At 40.4% G+C, this 24089-nt stretch overlaps 1 protein-coding gene across 4 annotated transcripts in view; it reads right to left on the reverse strand.

Moving 5' to 3' along the window:
- Positions 1-20751, reverse strand: part of UBE2G1 (ubiquitin conjugating enzyme E2 G1) — a 104431-nt gene extending 83680 nt beyond the window's left edge. For 2 of the 4 annotated variants that reach the window (XR_003438008.1, XR_003438007.1), the window contains exon 1: positions 20343-20715. Coding sequence is in view for 2 of the 4 variants with exons in the window: in XM_027130745.1 (XP_026986546.1) it covers positions 20343-20388 (46 nt within the window). In the remaining 2 variants the exon portion in view is untranslated. Of the gene's footprint in view, positions 1-20342 lie in introns of all 4 variants that reach the window. The other 2 variants (XM_027130745.1, XM_027130744.1) reach the window with 2 other exon arrangements.
- Positions 20752-24089: the final 3338 nt, after the last annotated feature.

The raw sequence follows: 24089 nt of genomic DNA on the forward strand, positions 1-24089 counted from the left end.
AGTGGTTGGGAGTCCGCCTGCCGATGCAGGGGACACGGATTCGTGCCCCGGTCCAGGAGGATCCCACATGCCGCGGAGCGGCTGGGCCCGTGAGCCATGGCCGCTGAGCCTGCGCGTCCGGAGCCTGTGCTCCGCAACGGGAGAGGCCACAGCAGTGAGAGGCCCGCGCACTGCAAAAAAAAAAAAAAAAAAAAAAAAAAAAAAGACTTGAAAAGACCTCAAAAAGCCCACACAATTTTTAAAAGAAAAACAAAGTTAGAAGACTTACACTGCATGATTTTAGGACTTACTATACAGCAATAATCAAACTGTGATATCAGCATAAGGTAGACATATAGATCAATGTAACAATACAGAGTCCTCAAAGACACCTACAATAGGTTGGTCAACAGAAGTTCCAAGGTAATTCAGTAGAAAAAGTTTAGTGCCTTCAACAAATGATGCTGGAACAATATGCTACAACCCAGATCAACCTTTTTTTAAATTTATTTTTGGCTGTGTTGGGTCTTCATTGCTACACGCAGGCTTTCTCTAGTTGCGGCGAGTGGGGGCTACTCTTTGTTGCGGTGTGAGGGCTTCTCATTGCGGTGGCTTCTCTTGTCATGGAGCATGGGCTCTAGGCACTCAGGCTTCAGTAGCTGTGGCTCATGGGTTTACTTGCTCCACAGCATATGGGATCTTCCCGGACCAGAGCTCGAATCCATGTCCCCTGCGTTGGCAGGCGGATTCTTAACCACTGCACCACCAAGGAAGCCCAACCCAGATCACTCTTAAAAACATTATGTCAAGTGAAAAAAGCCATAACAAAAGAACACATATTGTATTATCTCATTTTCATGAAATGTCCAGAAAAGGCAAGTTCATAGGGACAGAAAGTAGATTAGTAGTTGCCTGGGTGTGGGGCTGGGAAAGGGGAGTGTCTCCTAATGCGCCCAAGATTTCTTGCTGAGGTGATGGAAATGTTCTAAAATTACACTATGGGGGACTTCCCTGGTGGCACAGTGGATAAGACTCCGCACTCCCAATGCAGGGGTACGGGATTTGATCCCTGGTCAGGGATCTAGATCTCACATGCATGCGCAATTAAGAGTTCACACGCCGGGCTTCCCTGGTGGCTCAGTGGTTGAGAGTCCGCCTGCCGCTGCAGGGGACACGGGTTTGTGCCTCAGTCTGGGAGGATCCCACGTGCTGCGGAGTGGCTGGCCCATGAACCATGGCCGCTGAGCCTGCGCGTCTGGAGCCTGTGCTCCACAGCGGGAGAGGCCACATTAGTGAGAGGCCCGCATACCGCAAAAAAAAAAAAAAAAAAAAAAAAAAGAGTTCACATGCCACAACTAAGGAGCCGGCAAGCTGCAACTAAAAAGCCCATCTGCTGCCACTAAGACCCAGCACAGCCAAATAAACGAATTTTTTTAATTATTAAAAGAAGAAAATTACACTATGATGATGGCTGCACAACTCTAAACATACTGATTGTACACCTAAAATGAGTAGGTTTTATGATATACAAATTAAGCCTCAATAAATCTGCCATAAAAAATATACTTTCATATGTGGGGGGGGGGAGGAAAAGCAGAGACTAAGTCCTTGGAAATTAGAAATAAAATTGCTGGGACTTCCCTGGTGGCGCAGTGGTTAAGAATTCCCCCTGCCAATGCAGGGGACACGGGTTCGAGCCCTGGTCTGGGAAGATCCCACATGCCACGAAGCAACTAAGCCCGTGAGCCACAACTACTGAGCCCGTGTGCCACAACTACTGAAGCCCGAATGCCTAAGGCCTGTGCTCCACAACAAGAGAAGCCACCGCAATGAGAAGCCCGTGCACCACAACAAAGAGTAGCCCCCACTCGCCACAACTAGAGAAAGCCTGTGCACAGCAACGAATACCCAACACAGCCAAAAATAATTAATTAATTTTAAAAATCATCATAGCGTTTCTTTAAAAAAAAAAATAAAGAAAATTGCCAAAATGAAAACTAAAATGGCCAGTCTAAACAAACAAACAAAAAAAAACAGGCATGGCCAGACCAAGTCACTAATATGGAAAAAAAAGTGTAGGGAATCTCCACAATATAGTAACAAAAGACAGAAAATGGACAACGGAAATAAGGAGAAAGAAAAGTGATCAAATACATGACTAGTAGAAGTTCCAAACACAATGTAGGGGAATGAAGATGACGACAAAATAATAAAAGAAGGAAATTTTTGAGCTAAAGACAGACCTAAGCCTTCAGCCTAAAAGAGCCCATTGAGAGTCTAAAACAACGAATAAAAAAAGTTTACACTTAAGAGACACATATGGGTAAAATTTTATAACTCTGAGTATGAAGAATATCCTTTAGAACTTCAAAAATGTACCTACACAGGAAGTAAAATTAGACTGACATGAGTAATTCTCCTTCACTGTCTTCTCATAAGGAATTCTGGACACTATAGACAATGAAACAATGACATCAAAGTTTCATGCGGAAAAGATTTTCAACCCAGAATTCAATTCTCAGAAAAGCTAACAATCAAATGTGAGGACAAAATAAAGGCATTTTTCAATATGCAAGGACTCAAAATTTACCACCCACACACTCTTTATAAAATTTAAGAAATACTAGAAATAGGACAATATGGGTTATGAGAAAATAGTTGCATATGAGCCAGAATAACTAAGTGAAGGTGAAGGAAGTAAGACTTTGTTTGATACTTAAAGATTCTCCTTCAATAGACACAGTTTCAGTGATGAGAAGTACAGGGCCTATTTAGGTACAAAATTGTTATTTGGTATTACAATGAATACATTAACATAATTATATAAATGCTGTTTTCTGGCTCTTTTTTGAGACAAGACAAAACATTATTTCAGTTATAAAAAAGAATATAAATGTTATAAACCCTGATAATATAAAAACAATTAACAAAAGCTGCATGGGGGGGGAATCACTGAACAGTAAGTGATCTAATTTTTTTACCTTTCATGGCAAAAACTCCTATGTAAGGTTGATAAATCATTTTAATAATTAAGCCAACCATCAGAAGAGCTACAAATATATAACAAAAATCAGGAAAGGGAATTAGTGTTATAAAAGTCTTCATCTTTCACAGTGAGAAGTTAAAGTCATGAATTAAGAGCTATCATATAAACTATAGTGGTAACCATAAGCATGAACTATAAATTCCCTCTGGAGATGGAAAAGGAAGGGGGGTGAGTGGATGGGAGACTTACTTTTCATTTTATTCTCTTTGGTAGAATTTATATATTTGCCATGAATATGCAATATTTTTATAATTTAAAGAAGTGTTTTATAATAAAAATTGAATTTTGTTTTAGCCATACAATGGAATACTGTGTTTGAAAAGAACAAAATAAGTTTCTACATACCAATACATAAAGATGTCTACACTGTATTAAGTGAAAAATCGAGATGCAGAACAATGCATTAGGATGGTACTATGTTTACAATAAAATGTGTGGTACAGCCACCGTGGAAGACAATTTGGCAGTTTCTTATCAAGTTAAACACAGTCTTACCATACAATCGGCAATCATACTCCTAGGTATTTATTCAAGGTACCTGAAAACTTTACTTTCACACAAAAACCTGTATACAAATGTTTACAGCAGCTTTACTCATAATCACTAAAAATAGGAAACAACCAAGATATCCTTTAACATAGGAACAGATAAGTAAACCGTGGTACAATGGAATGTATACACTGGAAAGTATACAGTGGAATACTGTTCAGTGATAAAAAGGAACAGGTTATACTGATTCATGTAACAAATGTAGATAAAAAAAAAAGAAAAAAAAATGTAGATGAATTTTAAATGCATATTTCTAAGTGAAAGAAGCCAGACCCTAAAAGCTACATATGACAAATTTAGGGAGAAGGCAAAACTGCAGAGACAGAAAATAGATCAGTGGTTGCAGGGACTGGTGGAGAAGGGAGTGGTCAACTGCAAGGGGGACACACAGGGGAATTAAAAATCGACAAGGATGGAATGAAGACTATGACAAATGAATCTAACTGTATTACAAATGTATGACATAACTTCACTGAAGGGGTTGGGGGGGGTGGGAGGCTGACTTAAGTAAGGTTGGAAATCAATATTTGTAAACTGAAAAGGACAAAGAACTGTATATAAACACTGTATTCTAGTTGTAAACTTGTTTCCCACAAGGGTATGAGTTAAAAATTCTAAAACTGCTTTTAAACAACTGGTAGGGGTCAGGTTTCTCACTGTCAGAGAGGGAAGTTACAAGAAAACAAGAAGGGAAGACTAGAATGAACATTCTGCTACTTGATTAGAGTCAGAAACATCAGTATGAACCTAGGAGTAGCTTAATACATATACAGATGGATATACAGAAACATTATAGATATGTATATACCTAAGTTAAAATACACATATTGCCTACTGCTGTCCTATAAGGTAATGACACTCCAGTAGCAACGACCACTTTCAATGCTCAGATCTTGGTTTCTAGATACTATTCTTGGAGAAACAGCTGACTGCAGGGCTGAGACAGAGAAAATACAAGATAGGTCTGACACATCCTGTAGTCATCAGAAAATAAGGAAGTGCTTAAAAACTAAAAGGTTGACTGCATGTCAAAGCAACATCAGAGCCAAGTTGAAAGAACTCTCAATGACCAAAGCTGGAACAATTCAGGGACAAAATGAATGACATAAGGAACAAAATAAATATATGATGATTAATTTATGTCTACTTTGCTGGGCCACAGTACCCAGATATGTCGTCAAACATTACTCCAGATGTTTCTGTGAAGGGATTTTTTTAAAATGAGATTACAATTTAAATCAGCAGACTTTCAGTAAAGCAGATCACCCTCCATAATGTGAGTGGGCCTCATTCAATCAGTTGAAGGCCTTAATTTTTAAAAAGACTGACCTCCCCCAAGAGGAAATTCTGGCAGCACACTGCCTTAGGAATTGTACTACAACACTGACTGTCTCTAGGGTGCCAGGCTACCCTGCAGAACTTGGACTAGCCAGCCCCTACAATCACATGACATATAGATATACCTGTATATCCATCCTATTGGTTCTGTTTCTCTGCAGAACCCTGCCCAATACAGATTTTAACCCCCAAAATATAAGCCCATACTGAGTAAATTATTGAATTAACAAATAAATGGGAGAAGTGACAAGTCTTCCTTACAGATGAATTCCAAATGATGTAGGTAGTGTCCCCTTCAGTAGGTGGGGCCTAGTCCCTCCTTCCCACATGAGTATGGGCTGGACTTCGTTAAGTGAGTAGCTTACAAAGATAAGGGTAGGAGAAGAGAAAAACAGTAACTTTACAGTGGAGAAACCTGATCACCACTGCCTTAACCAAGGGATCATGGTTCACATCACCAGTGTTGTTGTGTGGTTATCGACTGGCATGTGATAAGAAGGGCACTTCACCTCTGTGGTATTCTTTCTGAAAACCCCAGTCTAATCAAGAGAAAAACATTAGACAACCCCAATTTGAGAGACATCCTACAAAATACCTGAGAGGTATTCCCCAAAATTGTAAGACACAAAAAACAAGGAAACTCTTGAGAAATTCTCCAAGAACAGACAAGACTTAGGACAACTAAATGCAATGTGATATCTCAGATGGGCACCTGGAACAGAAAAATGGACATTAGGTAAAAACTATGGAAATCTGGGACTTCCTTGGCGGTCCAGTGGTTAAGACTCCGAGCTTCCACTGCAAGGGGTGTGGGTTTGATCCCTGGTCGGGGAACTAAGATTCCACGTGCCATGCAGCACAGCCAATAAATAAATAAATAAATATGGAAATCTGAATAAAGTATGGACTTTAGTTAATAATAATCTATCGGGACTTCCCTGGTGGCACAGTGGTTAAGAATCCGCCTACCAATGCAGGGGACATGGGTTCGAGCACTGGTCCAGGAAGATCCCATATGCCGCGAAGCAACTAAGCCTGTGTGCCACAACTACTGAGCCCGCGTGCTGCAACTACTGAAGCCTGTGTGCTACAGCCTGTGCTCCGCAACAAGAGAAGCCACCGCAATGAGAAGCCCACGCACTGCAACGAAGAGTAGCTCCCACTCGCCGCAACTAGAGAAAGCCCACACACAACAACAAAGAAGGCCCAATGCAGCCAAAAATAATAAGTTAAAAATATATATATACTGATTCATTAATTGTGACAAATGAACCATACTAATGTAACATGTTAGTACAATACTGGGGAAACTGGGTGCGGGGAATATAGATAGAATTCTACTATCTTCAGAATTTTTCTGTAAATCTAAAACTTTTCTAAAATTAAAAGTTTATTTAAAGAAAAAAAGGCCTATCACAGTGGCACTGCTTCCCCCAACAGCCATACCATATGCCTTAGACCCTGAAGAGGGCAGCAGGAAGCACAGCACTCTCACTATGCCACTGATGCACCTGCAAGAGTTAAATATAAACCAAACTGGTTAATGACAGTTTTGTTCTTTTCCCACCAGGCAAATGCTAAGGGCAGAAGTTGCAGCAAAGGTATAATCCTAAGGGAGAGATGTAAAAACAACCAGAAGAGACTTTGAAGATACAGTATTTCCCTGGGGAATTACCACACCACAGAGGTCCACAACAGTTTGAATAAAGCACAGTCCAAACTCCTAGACTGCTAATGATGACAATATAAACCACCCTATGCACTACCAAATACAAAAAATATTATCCTACGAGGTAAAAAAAGTATTAAAGGGAAGTCTCAGAGTAACACCCTTCTCTACATAAGCCTTGAAATAGACAGATATTTTAGTTTTAGAATCCTACAGCGTAGAAGATGAGAAATAGACAAACTCAAAATATCAGATGAGGCCACAAGCAATAGTAGTTACCCTTCCAAAAGTCACAAAGTTTTCAGAATTTAACAGTGTACTATTGTATAAAAAGCAGTAGTTTTGGTAATAAGATGACCTGAGTTTAAAATCAAGTTTAAGGGCTTCCCTGGTGGCACAGTGGTTAAGAATCCACCTGCCAACGCAAGGGATACAGGTTTGAGCCTTGGTCCGGGAAGATCCCACATGCCGCGGAGCAACTAAGCCTGTGCGTCACAACTATTGAGCCTGTGCTCTAGAGCTCGCGAGCGACAACTACTGAGCCCACACGCCTACAGTCTGTGCTCCGCAACAAGAAGCCACCGCAGTGAGAAGCCTGCACACCACAACAAAGCATAGCCCCAGCTCGCCACAACTAGAGAAAGCCTGCGCACAGCAACGAAGACCCAACGCAGCCAAAAAAATAATTTTTAAAAGCTTAAAAAAATATATTGTAATAAATTCAATAAAGACTTTAAAAGTGGTCCACATCAGAAAAAAAAGGCTTCTTCCTTTCGGAATTTCAATTTACAAAAAATGCAATGAAAAAATAATCAAATGTTAAGAAGCTACAAAGGGATGGCTGATGTTTGTATCATGTTTTATCTTTTCCAAATCTACAATAAACATGTTCATTTGTAATTAGGAAAGTTGTATTTTAAAACATACACATTCCATTTTCCTTTAGAATACCTTGATTTAGGGTTACCTGACATCTGTTTTAAGAACATTTAACTCACCCGCAAAAAACATAAGAAAATCAAAAAAAAAACAACAAACCTAAGAAAATCAAAGAACATATGACCCCACAGACACCCCAGGACCCAAGTAGGAAAGGAATAATTGGACTAACACATTTTTACAGTCTCTATATAGACCTAATTTAAATACTGTTAAAGAACAGGCTCAGAGAGTAATGAAATCTAGCTGTCTTGGTTCTGCTATTGTGAATAAGCCAAACTGAGTTTCCTCCTCTGAAAAATGTGGTTAACCACCTTGGTAGGAAACCTAAGATAGCTAAGATTGAGGACCAGACAGAAACTTTGAAGACATTAAAAAAAAAAGAAAGAAAGAAAAAAAAGTAGAAAAAGGGACTTCCCTGGTGGCACAGTGGTTAGCAAGAATCTGCCTGCCAATGCAGGGGACACGGATTCGAGCCCTGGTCCGGAAAGATCCCACATGCCGTGGAGCAACTAAGCCCGTGCGCCACAACTACTGAGCCTGCGCTCTAGAGCCCGTGAGCCACAACTACTGAGCCCATGTGCCACAACTACTGAAGCCCACGCGCCTAGAGCCCATGCTCCACAACAAGAGAAGCCGCCGCAATGAGAAGCCCGTGTACCACAACGAAGAGTAGCCCCCGCTCACTACAACTAGAAAAAAGCCCATGCGCAGCAATGAAGACCCGATGCAGCCAAAAATAAATAATTTTTTTTAAAAAAGTAAAAAAAGCTTTAAAAGGTGGGGGGAGAAAACCTTTAATTTTTGAGGTAATTTATAAAGAGTTAGAAAAACCAGTCATAGTAAAGTAGTCCATTAGAGAAACTGCTTTGAGAGAAAAGTAAGGACCTTGCTGAGACACTGAGGGTGCCCAACAAGTATCATTTGGTCAGCTATACTGTAAATAAGTGAAGGGGGGTGGGGGGTGTGGTATAAGGGCAAGAATGTCTACACTACTGTGGTGAAGTATATATATTCTAATTATCAACCAATATTTATTTATAAAAGTCTACGCTCCCCACTAGAAGGGGAAGCCAGGAATTGTATCATGAATCTTTGTATCCCCGGGGCCTGGCATATAGAAAGAATTAAATGTTTACTGAATGGAAGTATTCTAATTGTTTCACTTTCTACCTTAAAAGGTTCAGTTCACATGTGCTTAAATCCTGTGTGTGGTGGGGGGGAGATCCAGAATGGTAATTTTAATCCATTCAATAAATATTTACTGGTTGCTTGCTGTTTCTGTCACCCTTCTAGGCATCTGTGATATGTCAGTTAATAAACAAAACCAAAAATCTCTGTCCTTATGGAGAGACCGTAGTCTAATATCATTCTCCACTCTGCCCAAAGTAATGCTGAAGTGTGGTCCCTTAACTGGTGCCAATCCACCAAACTGTTAATGGTCCCTGACCACCAGCCAAAGGAAGCATTTTGAAACTCAGATAGCAATTTGATAGTCATTTTATATGATGAACCTAATATTATAAATATGGGCTCAAATCTGTCTTTATTTCATTTTTCTAATAATTCATTTTTATTGCTTTTTAAAATATTATATAATGAATTGAATTTTTTAAATATTTATTTATTTATTTGGCTGCGTCGGGTCTTCATTGCCGCACATGGGATCTTTTAGTTGCGGCATTCAAACTCTTAGTTATGGCATGTGGGATCCAGTTCCCTGACCAGGGAATCGAACCTGGGCCCCCTACATTGGGAGCATGGAGTTTTAGCCATTGGACCACCAGGGAAGTCCCTGGAAAATTTTTTTAAATTGGTCTTTCACCACAGATAATGAGAAGCACGGGTCCCACATACTTCGGATCACATCACTTCCCCCCTCCTCAGTGACTCTGTTCTTCAGTATCTTTATGGTATTCCACAAATAAAACCAACCTTTCCAAATATTATTTTCCCACTAGTTCAGTTTATCATATACTCCAACCACACTGAATTGTTTTCAGAACAAGCTTTCTGTCTTGCTTGTTCTTTTCCCTCAGCCTTAAATACTTTCCTATTTTATGTGATCAAATTTTACATATCCTTTAAAAGTCAAGCACAAATGCCACCAACTCCTCAAAAGCCCTCCAGGTAGAAGCAAGCTTTCCCTGACTTTCTCTGATACACTATTTTAAAGCAGCCCTCTGAGGATTTTCTACAGACTACGAGTTCCTAGAATACAAGAATAACTTATTCATCTGGCATCCCTATAGACTATACAAAACAGGCATCAAATTTGCTGAATGATGTAAGAGACAGTATTATATGTGCATAAATGAGCTTCACTCAAGAGATCAGAAAAACCTCCAAAATTATACCCAAAATTGTATGCATTTTTCTCAGGAGAAGGTCTTAAATGCTTACTAAATTCTCAAAGGAGTCTAAGAAGCCCCCAAATGTTAAAGAAACTACTGATATGGAAAGGGCTTGGGTTTCATTGGCAGACAGATATATTTCTGCCAGCCAGCTCCATCAGGGTTAGCTTGGCGAAATACCAGATATAATATAAACCTTAATTTCCTTATCTCAAAAAGGTGATATTTACTCCAAACATTTGCTGTAAGAACTGAATGTGACCACATATAGAAAGTCTAGGATCATGAAGAGTAACCTGTTTCCTTCCTGCCCTCTTCCCTCTTTTATATGTTAGTGAAGTAAGCAGACTTAAGTTCTTTACAAAATTTTTTTAATTACAAATTACTGCCATCCCTTGAAAGTTGTGCCCAGACCACTTTCTTGGAAATCTTCAACAGGGTTATTTGTCTTTCATAAATATCTATTTGTTTTAAATCTGTCAACTTTAGACTTCTGTAATGTTAAGTAATTCTAATTACTGTTTTTTCTACATTGCTAAATGCAAAGGTTTTTTTTTTAATATATAACTTAATGCTCTTAAAAGAACTGACATCTTGATTCTGCTGTATCTAAAATATAGTCCTATACCTATAAAGCCTTCCCTGACTTCACTGTATTCTCCCATAATTAATCACTCCTTCCTCAGTGCTACCTTCTGCTCCTTCCACATGTATGTTTTATACTTATACTGCAATATGTACTTATGTTGCATTATAACTTTGTTTACATGTCCATCAACGCCTACAAAATGTAGCACCTCAAGGCAGGAATACCATATCAATTATCTTTGCATTCCCCCAGCATTTCTCAATGCAACTGAAGAGCTCAATAAATGAGCTTTTTTTTTTTTTGCGGTACGCGGGCCTCTCACTGTTGTGGCCTCTCCCATTGCGGAGCACAGGCTCCGGACGCGCAGGCTCAGCGCCCGTGGCTCACGGGCCCAGCTGCTCCGCAGCATGTGGGATCTTCCCGGACTGGGGCACGAACCCGTGTCCCCTGCATTGGCAGGCGGACTCTCAACCACTGCGCCACCAGGGAAGCCCAATAAATGAGCTTTTGTACTGATCCTCTCTTCCATTTTCCAAACGACAACACAAGAAGTTTAAAGGAGGATTATTTAAAATTAAGATGGAATTTCTACCTCAAACTAGATTTCTCAATTCCAACTTCCTATTCCTTGAAAGTGTTGTTATGGCAATTATGTTGCTATGTTTGTAACTATGAATAGTAAGTTTAAAAAGGACTTCTCTACATGAAAAAAGACTGATAAAAATGCTCTGGTTACAAGTGACTTTTTAAAATTTTTTATTTTAATACACAGATTTATAGGGCAATGGAAAAAAACAGATCAGAAAGATCTCCTATACCCTTTACCCAGTTTCTCTGAATGCTAACATCCTGCATCACTATCGTATAATAGCGAACCCAAGAAATTGGCATTGGTACAATCCACACACTTTATTCCTATTGTATGACTCTTATTTGTGTGTGTGTATAGCTCTATGCAATTTTATCACATTTGCAGATTTATGTAACCACTATAAGACAGAAACAGTTCCATAACCACAAAGATCATTTATGCAGCCGCCTTATAGCAACACACTATTACCATCCTTAATCCCTAAAAACCACTAATCTATTCTCCATCTCTACAATTTTGTCATTTCAATAATTTTATAAGGGTGTTAAGACCATTCAATGGGGAAAGGGAAGTCTCTTCAACAAATGGTGTTGGGAAAACTGGATATTCATACAGAAAAGAATGAAGTTGAACCCTTATCTTATATGACATACAAAAATTTACCCACAATGGATTAAAGACCTAACGTGAGACCTAAACTATAAAACTACTAGAGAAGGTTTGTGATATTGGACTTAGCACTGATTTCTTGGCTGTGACACCAAAAGCACAGACAACAAAAGCAAAAATAGACACCTGGAACTACATCAAACTTAAAAACTTTTATGCAAAGGACATAATCAGAGTTAAAAGGCAACCTATGGAAAGGGAGAAAATATTTGCAAATTATATATCAGATAAAAGGTTAATATTCATAGTAATAAAGAATGTATACAACTTAACAACAAAAAATCAAATAACCTGATTTTAAAAACAGGTAAAGGACCTGAATCAACATTTTGCCAAAGGTGATCTACCAAGGCCAAGGAAGATGGGAAAAGTTGCTTAATGTCAGTAATAATCAGAGAAATGCAAATCAAAACCATATCACCTCACATCAATCAGGATGGCTACAATTAAAAAAACAAGTGTTGGAGAACAAGTGGAGAAATTGGAGCCCTGTACACTGTTGGTGGGATTGTAAAATGGTGCTACTGCTACGGAAAACAGTATGGAGGTCGCTCAAAAGCATTAAAAATAAAACTTCTCAATACAGATGCACTACTCTGGTGGAGGATGTTGATATTGGGGGAAGCTAAGCTTGTGTGGGGGCAGAGGGTACTATGGGAAATCTCTGTATCTTTTACTCAATTTTGCTGTGAATTTAAAACTGTTGTAAAGGGAATTCCCAGGTGGTCCAATGGTTAGGACTTGGCGCTTTCACTACTGGGGCCCAGGTTCAATCCCTGGTCAGGGAACTAAGATCCCACAAGCCATGCCGCGTGGCCAAAAAATAAAATAAAATAAAATAAAAAATAAAACGGCTCTAAAAATAAGGTTTATTTTTAAAAAACAGAACTACCATATGACCCAGCAATCCCACTTCTGGGTATATTCAAAAGAATTGAAAGCAGGATTTTGAAGAGATATCTGCACATCCATGTTCATAGCAGCAATAATCACAATAGCTAACAGGTGAAAGCAACCCAAATGCATCTACAGATGAATGGATTAACAAAATGTGGTATATACAGACAATGGAGTATTATTCAGCCTTAAAAGGAAGGAAATCCTGTCATATGCTACAACATACATTACACTAATGAGCCAGTCACAAAAAGACAAAATACTGTATGAATTTACTTATATGAATCAAATGCAGAGAAACAGTAAAACAGTTGTTAGCAGCAGCTAGGTCAAGGGGGAGAGGGAGAGTTGTTTAATGGGTATAGAGTTTCAGTTTTTCAAGATGAAAGAGCTGGAGATTTGTTTCACAACAATGTGAATATACTTAACGCTACTGAACCATACACTTAAAAATGGTTAAGATGGTCAATTTTATGTTTTTTACCACACAGAAAAAAGAATTTTATATAAATGGAATCACAGAATATGCAACATTTTGAGATTAATTTTTCATTCAGCATAATTCCTTTGATATCATCTAAGTTGTTTTGTTTATCAATGGTATATTTCTTTTTACTGCTGAGTAGTATATTCCATGGTATGGATGTACCACGGTTTACTCATCCACTGAAGGACATCTGGGTTGTTTCCAGTTTGCAGTTATTACTAATAAAGCTACTATGAACATTTGCATGTAAGTTTTTATGAGGATATAAGTTTTCATTTCTCTAAAATAAATGCCCAAATGTGTACTTGATGGGTTGTATGGTGAGTGTATATTTAAACAAGAAACTGCAAACTGCTTCCACACTGACTGTACCATCTTACATTCCTATCAGCAATGTATGAGAGATGAAGTTTTTCTGCCTCCCCTGGCCAGCATCTGGTGTTAATTTCTTTTAATTTAACTATTCTATATAGGTATGTGGTGATATCTTACTGTGGTTTCAACTTTCATTTCCCTGGTGTTTAATGGTGTTGAACAACTTTTTATTTGCTTATTTGCCATCTGAAATGTGTTTTGCTCATTTTCTAAGCAGGCTGTTTTCTTTTACTGTTGAGTTTTGAAGAGTTCTTTGTATTTTCTAGATCAGTCTTTTGTCAGGTTGTTTGCAATTTTGTTCTTCCAGTTTGCAGCTTGTCTTTTCATTTGCCTTTCACAAAAGTTTTTTTATTTTGATGATGTCCAGTTTACCAATATTTCCTTTTATAGATCATTCTTTTGGCGCCATGTCTACTTTGCCTAGAATTACTGTCTTAAAATAGAAACTCTAATTAAAATACACCTTATATAAGAAATTGATAATATAATTAAAGTGTAAGTACATTCAAAAGCAAATCAAAAGTGTCTTCTAATATAAAGGGCATTTTTAGGTTTTGTTGTTTATACTTTTAACAGATCCCTAACCAATGGACAAGAAAGGCGAAGAAAAGCAGAGAAGGAAGAGTAGCAGTTTTTCTAAGTTATTAGACATTAATATAGAACATCAATAAAAGGTAAACATTTCCACTTACAAAAATTAACTTTTCAAAAATATTCTAGAACTTAACATCATAAAGAAAAGTACACATCTCTAGCAACTGCAATAAACTACAGAATTTTTTCCTAGCTGTTTCTTTGAGGGCCAGAATCTATCAATGGAGCAGCACTGATAAAAATTTCTGATTTAGGGAATTCCCTGGCTGTCCAGTGGTTAGCATCCACACTTTCACTGCGAGGGCGCAGGTTCAATCCCTGGTCAGGGAAGTAAGATCCCGCAAGCCATGTGGCACAGCCAAAAAAAAATCCTGATTTACTTGAATTAGCCTAATACTATCTTGCACTAGGTAAAAAAAATTTAAATTCTCTATTTTAACATATATATATCTTATTTCCTAAAGACGCATTTTATTCTTATTCCCTCATTTATCTGTTCATACCAATAATTCATGTTCATTACCAAAATTTGCAAAATATTTGCTTTTTTTATTTGTACTTTTCTGTGGCTGAAATGCCTTCAACCAAATATAACTATACTATGTTTACCTGGCCAGACTGGTTCCGTAAGCATATACTATGCTTTCCTCTCTGAAAAGTTATTTCCTATAAACCAGTCAAGGATGGCATTAAACAGACTTTTGCAGGTCATCTAGTGTTTTAAATTCTAACAAAAATATTTCTCAATAATTTAGAAATGCAAAAATCCTTCATCCTGGGCTTCCCTGGTGGCGCAGTGGTTGAGAGTCCGCCTGCAGATGCAGGGGACACTGGTTCGTGCCCCGGTCCGGGAAGATCCCACATGCCGCGGAGCGGCTGAGCCCGTGAGCCATGGCCGCTGAGCCTGCGCGTGCTCCGCAAAGGGAGAGGCCACAACAGTGAGAGGCCCGCATACGGCAAAAAAAAAAAAAAAAAAAAAAAAAATCCTTCATCCTAAATTGAAGTGAGTTCATTAAAATAAAAGAATGCTTAGCATCTTACTTGCTTGAAGCAAGAGCACATCCACACTACAATTTACAATAAATTAGCATGACCTCCTCAAAGAAACTTGCACTAAAGTAAACAAGATCAAATAACCCAAGGATTGAAAGTCTTCTTGATATATACAAACACTCTTCACCTGAAAAGTCAAAAAGCAACAATAATATAGGAGTAGTGAATGGATTTTCAGATTTTCCTCACTCGATATCACTCTATCAATAATGAAGGCATCTAATGTACATTTATATGCACACATATCACCAAATATAATGTGTATTAACTCAAACTATATAATAAAACCATATACTTTGGCACTACTTTATAGTAAGTACAGATTATACTAATATACTAATATGTACAAATTAGAGTTTACTTCAGTATTTTAATATATTAAGCAGTACTTGAGAAAGTGAGGTCTTCCATTACAAAAGACAAGTACGTTTCATTCCGACTTTATACAAAAGTAAACTACCATTACTTATAAAAAACTATATTTCATTATATATCAAAAATATTCAGAGTAACACAAATTATAACTTAAAACATTTACTCCCTAATGTTAAGAAAATTCACTAAAAAAAAAAAAAGAAAATTCACTTACTCACTAAAAAATTAGACTTTTTTCCCAGCTTTACTGAGATAAAATTGACATATAACACTGCGTGTGTTTAAGGTATACACGATTCAATATATGTACATATTTTGAAATAAGATTCTGAAACATAACATCAGATGCATAATTCCTTGATGCTCCCTCCACTACAGGGATTACAAATCATCCAACACCCCTCCCTCAACCACAATGTCTGTTTCATTTATACTTTTTTTCTGACAGCATATAGTAGCTGCATTATTTCTATAACAGTGTAATGATTTCTGGATATAAAAATTCCCAAACTCTATTAAACAATTAGTGGTTTGATGAAATATAAACTTACTTTTATAATTTTCTTCCATTTCTAAATATGTGGGTAAACAACTATTAGTATACAAATATTAATATTCTGCTCATCACCACTAGGGTATCCCTGTCAATAATCAATTACTCTATTTCTGCTACTTTAAGATTATTAATGAAATTTTATGTCAGAATGCCAATACATTCTAGAAAGGCCAATGAGAAATATTAAAAATTGGGCTTTCTTTGGCCCCATCTGGACATGTAGACTAATACTCTGTGAAGGTGAGGCCAGGAATCTGTATTTTTAACATACTCCCAAATGATTTTATTGCACATAAATCTGAGAAACACACATAACTAACTCATCACAACCTACTTACATATGTAGACAAGGAGACAAAGATTTGGGAATGTTGCAGATTACTTTAAAATATGCAATCAAAATTTCTACAGTAAAAGGAGTTCAATTATTTTATTGTTACTGCTTAAGAGATTCTTCTTGCTAGTTCTGGGATGACAGGTACCTATGAGAAAGCAACTGTGTTGTCAATGTTAAAAAAAACTCAAGTGATCTTAAAAAAAAAATCCTCTTATTCTTTATAAATGTTTATCATAAAATAAAAGTTAGTATGGTTAGAGTAGGGAATAAGTCCAATTAGTCCAATTTATTTTCTCAGAGTTAACTGCTAACACAAAAAAGCTTAGCGCTACTTTCAATCTATGACATTCTACAGAATGTTGGTCGTAAAGTGACAATGGCTAAAACATCTTTTTATTATTACCTTAAGAATATCACTTAGATTTTAATGTGCATTATTTCGTACATAAAATTTTATTAAGATGAGAACATTTCCCCAATCATTTTGGTAGTTACTGGATAAATTAAGCTCGAATATTTAAATTTATAAAACCATATTTCACAATTGTGCTAAACTGCTGCTCCCTGGAAGACAATATAGCCAATTAAAAACAACGAAGTCTCTAATAAGAAGGTCCTGAATATGAATCTAGCAGCACCACTTACTACCTGTGTGACCTTGGGCAAGTTATTGATACTCTCTTAGCCTCAATTTCCTTATTAGGAGGATTAAATGAGATAATATATGTAAAGCTCTCAGCGAAATGCTTGGTAGATGCTATGCTAGTCCTCAGTAAACGTTAGCCCGTATAAACATATATATAAACATATATAGCTATATAAACATATACAGTATAAGAAGCCACACAAGAAATTATTGATGATGGCTGCTTCCAAGAAAAGCAGCCTGGGTTGGGATGGAAAGACTAAACCTTTTTTATACTCTTTATATTTTTAACCACTGCTTACAACACCTTTTCAAAAAAAAAAAATTAAATTATCTCTTGTGCTGTAGGATTTCTTAGTGTTTAGCATTATGCACTGCAAAAACTGAACTGTGACTGCTGAATTCGCAAAGAAGTAAGTCATAGTCTAATAATACCCACAAAGAAATATACAACCTATCTGATTTCATGAATCTGTTAGGTGTTCTTACTTGCTTCACAATGGCCATTATGGTCTTAATTAAAACACCTTAAACCAGAGTTTTCAACCTCAGATGACTATGTCCCTCAGGGGACATCTGGCAACAGAGACATTTTTGGTTGTCACAACTGAGGAGGTGTACTACTGGCATCTGGTGGGTAGGGGCCAAGAATGCTGCTAAACATTCTATTATGCATAGTATAGGCCTTTACAACAATAATCAGCCCAAAACATCAGTGGTGCTGAAGCTGAGAAACTCTGCAACCCAAGGAACCATTCTGCTTCACTCAGAAAGTCACCAGGTTCTTCATTACAGTTACCAACAAAACACAACACACACACAATAAATTCTCCCCTCAAATAATGAAGTAAAATCCTTCAGGACTGGCAGACTAGGGTCTCAATAAATGTAACTATTGTTAGCCACTGTTGTTGTTAAGTTTCTGAAATTCTAGCAGCTAGAATGGCTTAGGTTTGTGTGTCTACTCAGTTCAATACATTTCAAGATTTTCAAAGCATTTATTATTACGCCTTCCAAAAGTTCACTCTAAATTATTTCAAGAGACTACAGTTTACCGTTCTTTCCTGTTTTCAAATGATATCTGAAAAACCAAAAAGCTCAAACAATGTACTACTAACGACTAAAATACAACAGGGCCTTTATTTCAGTATGTAGTTTTATCAAGTCTTCCCAATAAACTTGATATTTTCACATTTTCCTTAATACACTGGCCTTGGTCTGTTTTATACATTTTGAGCATGTTAATAACCTTCAAAAATTTAAGAAACTATTAACAACAGTCCATTGTGTCTGATCAAAAAGACAAGAAAATTAATCAGCAGCTAAGTAACTTTATAATGAGGCATGAAAAATTACAAACTAAATCATTCTGTTCTCCAAACTTAAAGCATATCTTGGTGTGCCTTATCAAAAAGTCAACCATTAAGAAAGAGCTTTGGGAAATGTCTTATCAATATTTGGGATTAATCTTGTAAAAGAGTGCAAAACTGAACCAAGTGCCTATCAAAATTTACAGCCTGTTCACAAATAGGTTGGAAAGAATTTTGAAATACTGCTACTGATAACACTGTTATTAGTCATACTTTACTATCTTAGTAACTGCTTAACTTCTTTTACACCTTTAAAACATGTATCTTTCCCATTATGAAAGAGTTGAGTACTGTTTTAATACTGATTTAGTATTTTAATACTGTTTAACAGTCCACCACATAATTAAAACTTATTCTGATTTAAAGTATTCTTAGGGAGAAAAAAGAACATCTTAATTCCTTCCTCCAAAACAAAACAAACCAGAAAAATACACAGAGTAACGTGTGTTTGCAAATATAAGATGCAATAAAGTTATTCTTTCACTGCTTGCCCAATACATTTGCGATGGACACAGGTATCACTAGAAATTCTCCATTCACTCCGTCACTCTCCCTGAGCATTTAGAACTTTAGTACTTGTCCAAACCTGCTTGCTCATGCTCTAATAATAAACCTAATTATACAACCTGTAACAGCCCCTGACAACCTTTTCCTTAAGAAGCCATAAAGGTGATTTAACTAACACCTCAACCTAAGTCTTAGTAAACCTATTTCAAAAATAGATGTCTTCATTTCAGCCTCTGGGTTCTGCCGAGGGCTCAGGGCCGCTGGCTGTGGAGCGGGGAGGTGAAGATCCGTCAGAACTGAGAAGGATACAGGCTGGGCGTTGGGCAGCAGTGGTTAACTGCTGGTTCATTTCTCTTTAAATCTGGCAGCACGTGGGGCGGCATTGTGAAGCCACCGACCCGCCTCCCCCCTTCCACTCCGCACACGTACGTCCCCGTCCCCACTGCGCATGCTCCACTCACACAGTCCTAGCAGAGTCGGAGCCAACCCCCTAAAAAGTCAACCTGGAAGCTGCAAACGGCCGGAGGCCGGGACAATGGGGGAGGGGGGACGCAGGCACCTCTGGGGAGGCAGACTGGCCACCGCCCCAAGCCAGAGCCCGCGGGCCTCAGCCCCGGGGACCTGCAGGCCTGCACAGGAGCCGGAGTCGCTCGGAGCACAAAGCCCCGAGCCGGCCAGCGAGCGGCTCTCGGCTCGGCCCGCTCCTACCCTCCCCCAGCCGGGCGGCGCAGCCGGAGCCCGTGCCAGGCGGAGGCAGGCGAGGCGGCGTCCCGCGCCCCGCAGGGTTCTCAGACCCCGCGCGCCCGCGACGAGGCCGCGGAGGCCGGGGCTTTTGTTGTCCGCCACAACTCCGTGGACCCGGCGCTGCCTGGGCAGAAGTTTGGCGCGCCTCACCTATCCGCCCGGGGGCCAGTTCCTCTCGCCCACCCTGCCCCCGGCTGTCGGCCCGCGGCTCCGACAGCCGAGCCCCGGACGCGCAGCCGGCCCGGCCCAGACGCTCCTCCTGCCTCGGGGGTCCGGCTGCCTCTGCCGCACCTGAGCCCGGACCCGCCCCTCCAGGGAGGGTCCGCCCGGGCTGTGGACCTACAGCCCCTCCCCCGCAACGTCCCACCGAACGGTGGGGGAGGGGGCAACCTCCCCTCCTTCCCCCGGGGCGGCAGGCCCGGTCCTGGGGCCGAGGCTGGGGCGCGTCCCCGCCCCTAATGCCCTAAGAAAGCAGGGAAAGAAGTAATGGGCCCGGCTGGGACTGGCGCCCTGGCTCCCCAACCTCGCAGGCCCGCTCCCGGCCTCGCCGGGGGCTGCCGCTTCCCCTCGCCCGTCCGGCCGCCCGCCCGGGAGCGCCCAGGAGGAGGAGAGGAGGAGCAGGCAGCTGCTCGCCGCGATCGCGGCCCGGGCCGGCGCCCCTCCACCCGCCCGCTCACCTGCCAGCTGTCTTCGCAGTAGCAGTGCCGACTGCAGCTCCGTCATCCTCCCCGCCAAGGGCCCGGGCTGGCGCCGGGGCTTCCGAAGAACTGGGGACAGGCTCTGGGGCTGCTCGAGCTGGGTGTGCTGAGGAACCCGGGCCCCCACGACGGGAGCGCCGAAGCCAACGGAGGCTGGGCTGGGGCGGCGGTAGCGGCGTCTCGCTGCCGGTGCGAGTCAGCTCGCTTCAGCTTTCCTCACAGCGCCTCACGCCCGGAAGGGGAGGGTACCCGTGCCGCCGCGGCGCGCACTGGGACTTCGCTCGCCCGCTTCCCTCCTTCAACCCGCCAGTCGGCCCCACCGGTGCCTTCCCCCGCCACTGCCTCACTGCGCGCAGGGTCGCTCCACGCAGGCGCGCTGGGGCTGCCTACTTCGGAAGCTGCCCTCCCGCTAGGCCGACCCCTCTGGCTCCCTGCCCCGCCTCCGGAGGCGGAACCCCGCCCCCTCCGCGCAGTGGCCCCTGACGCCGCCATCTTGGGAAGGTCGCCGCCTGGCCTGGTGCCGGGGCCTCGGCGGGAGACGCCCCGCAGACGCCATGACAAAGAGGTCGCGGAGGGTCAAGACAGCACCTCCGGGTCGAAGCAGGTGGTCTGAGAGTGAAGCGGCCAAAAGAAGTGGTAGGTGCCTAGTTGTTGGCGAGCGCCCAACAGCTATCTAACACTCCACATATGGTGTGCGAATTAGTCATTGTTAAAGGCGAACTTAGTGTACACGGTGTGCCCCATTTTAAGCACACCTCCAAAATAGACTTCAGATATGCTAGTAGTTCACTTTACAGAAAGTTGCACAAAAAGATTCTTGAAATAAAAAAAATGTTCTGCATCTCATAGCACAAAATGTTTAAACACCATTAATAATCTCTATGTGTAAAGTGAGTTGAGATTAGCAAAATCTGATATACACGGTACAAAATATCCAGAAAGGCATCTACTATGTAAAGTCTAAGTGCGGGATCTAGGGTTTGGAAAAAGCAACCTTACCCCGCTCTACCTCTTCTCATCCTCATTCCCACAGCTTTCTGCCTTGCATAACAGAGTCTTAATAAAGAGACGGAGCAGAAGGAAAAATGATACCTAATGGCACTCAAATGTATCTGTTCCTTCAAAAATATTTACTGAACCTGGGCTTCCCTGGTGGTGCAGCGGTTGAGAGTCCGCCTGCCGATGCAGCGGACACAGGTTCTTGCCCCGGTCCGGGAAGATCCCACATGCCGCGGAGCAGCTAGGCCCGTGAGCCATGGCCGCTGAGCCTGCGTGCCCGGAGCCTGTGCTCTGCAACGGGAGAGGCCACCATAGTGAGAGGCCCGCGTACCGCAAAAAAAAAAAAGAAATATATATATATATATATATATATATTTACTGAACCTGCATTAACTTTGCACCTGAACTGTAGAAGACACAGAGAACACAGCTCTGTTCCTATCCTCAAAGGTCTTACAGTCTCCGTGAGCTCCAGGTAGGGTAGCCAGAGGAGGACCAAGTTCTAATACAGTTTCTTGATTCCAAAAATTACTGAAAAAATTGTCCTCACTCTCCCCCTAAAACAAGACTTAAAAGGAACAAATAAACATTAAGAGTGAATCTGCAGGGCTTCCCTGGTAGCGCAGTGGTTAAGAATCCGCCTGCCAATGCAGGGGACACAGTTCAAGCCTTGGTCCAGGAAGATCCCACATGCCGCAGAGCAACTAAGCCCGTGCGACACAACGACTGAGCCTGTGCTCTAGAGCCCGGGAGCCACAGCTACTGAGCCCGCGTGCCACAACTACTGAAGCCCGTGCGCCTAGAGCTGGTGCTCTGCAACAAGAGAAGCCACCACAATGAGAAGCCCACGCACCACAACAGAGTAGCCCCCCTCGCCGCAACTAGAGAAATACGACGTGCAGAAAAAAAAAAAAAAAAGAGTGAATCTGCATAAAAACATAAATCTACCATTAAAAAAAAAGGTGAATCTGGACTCCTTTGGGAAACAACTCCCTGGAGCTAACCCAGGTTTTGTGAAGCCTAAAATTTACTCCGTTTGAAGGACTCGCTTTAGGGAAAAAATTTTTTTAATTGCATTTGAATATGATTGTCTATTTAGAATGAGAAAATAAACCACAAATAACTGTATGCTTGGAAAATTGTTCCCTTTCTCTGAGATCTCTTGAGGCAGGTTGTCAGAAATTCTGCTTGATTGCAACATGGTTTCCTCTCTCACCTAAAACAAATTCCAGCCTTCAGGGGAGCTCTAAAGCTTCCTTAGCTTTACCAGAAAAAAAATCCGTTTCTGACACCATCCCTCCTTTCTGGACCAAAAATCTTTCTATTTAAGTAAATTTTTAGTTTTATCAAAGTAGTAAATACACATAGTTCATAACCGGTGTATTAAGGATTATAGTGAAAAACAAACGTATTTCTCACATGTGCCCTTCACCATTCCTAAATCCTGCTTACCAAACGCAACCCCTTTTAACTCTTTTAGCAGTTTCTTCTCGTAGTTACCTCCATTTATTCTAAATGATATAATGCTTTTTCTTGACTTATCCATTTTAGACCTTATATATTTATTCTTATTGTAACTGATAAGGATTTAACTGTCATGCTACTTTCCATCTTTTATTCTCCTAAATTATTAAATTATCGTATTTAGTTATAGCAATAAATGGTTTTTACACTATTGTGACTTTGTAAATGTTGAATAGGAGAGTCAAATACTATAATGGATTATATTCATTCCTTACACAGATTTTTTTTTGGAGGCCTAGTGTTTCTAATTATACTTTTTTTTTCTTGCAGTATCTTGATTATAATTAATATCCTTCCCTTCCCTATCCCACCCTAGTGCTATCGTACCACTTACCCTATCAAGCCCTTTTTCTTGAAACTCTCCCTTCTAGAAGTCTCTATGTTACCCTCTAACCTGGGCTGGTTGCTTTGGGCTATGCTTCCTACATAGAAGTCTTCTTAGGACTCCCCTTGGCTGCTCTCCTGGGCTGAGTCTACTGCATCCTAGATCAAGTCTAATTACTTTTTGTTACTCCCTTCTTTTGCTGGAGCATATTATCAGATAACTTCTGATGAGTATACATGAGGGAAATTTTCCAAGTCCTTATAATAACAGCTGAAAATGCCATTATTTTAAACATCTATAATTAAGTGCCAGTTTAGCTGGGTACAGAATTTTATGTTTAAAATCAAATATTTTTCTTCAAAAATGTGAAAGCATTGGTCCATTGTCTTTTAGCATCCAGTGTTGCTGTTGATTCTTATTCCATTGTCAGTGACCTCAGTGACCTACTTTTTTTTCTTCTCTGGATAGTCCTAGGATTTTTTTTTCTGACTGTGTTGGGTCTTTGTTGCTGCACGCAGGCTTTGTCTAGTTGCAGCGAGCGGGGGCTACACTTTCTTGCGGTGGGTGAGCTTCTCCTTGCAGTGGCTTTTCTTGTTGTGGAGCACGGGCTTCAGTAGTTGTGGCTCATGGGCTTAGTTGCTCCACTGCATGTGGGATCTTCCCGGACTAGGGCTTGAACCCGTGTGCCCTGCATTGGCAGGTGGATTCTTAACCACTGTGCTACCAGGAAAGTCCTTTTTTTGTATTTTAAAGTATCATGATAATATGCTTTGGTTGTCTATAGGATGTTTTCTTTTTTTAATTCACTGGATTCACAGTGAGTTTTGTAGTGACAGAATGGTTGTTTTCATTTACATACAGAAATCAGCTTAGAATAA

The sequence above is a fragment of the Aethalodelphis obliquidens genome, unplaced genomic scaffold (assembly GCF_003676395.1).
Source record: "Aethalodelphis obliquidens isolate GAN/ISIS:26980383/991018 unplaced genomic scaffold, ASM367639v1 scaffold38, whole genome shotgun sequence".
Lineage (NCBI taxonomy): Eukaryota > Metazoa > Chordata > Mammalia > Artiodactyla > Delphinidae > Aethalodelphis > Aethalodelphis obliquidens.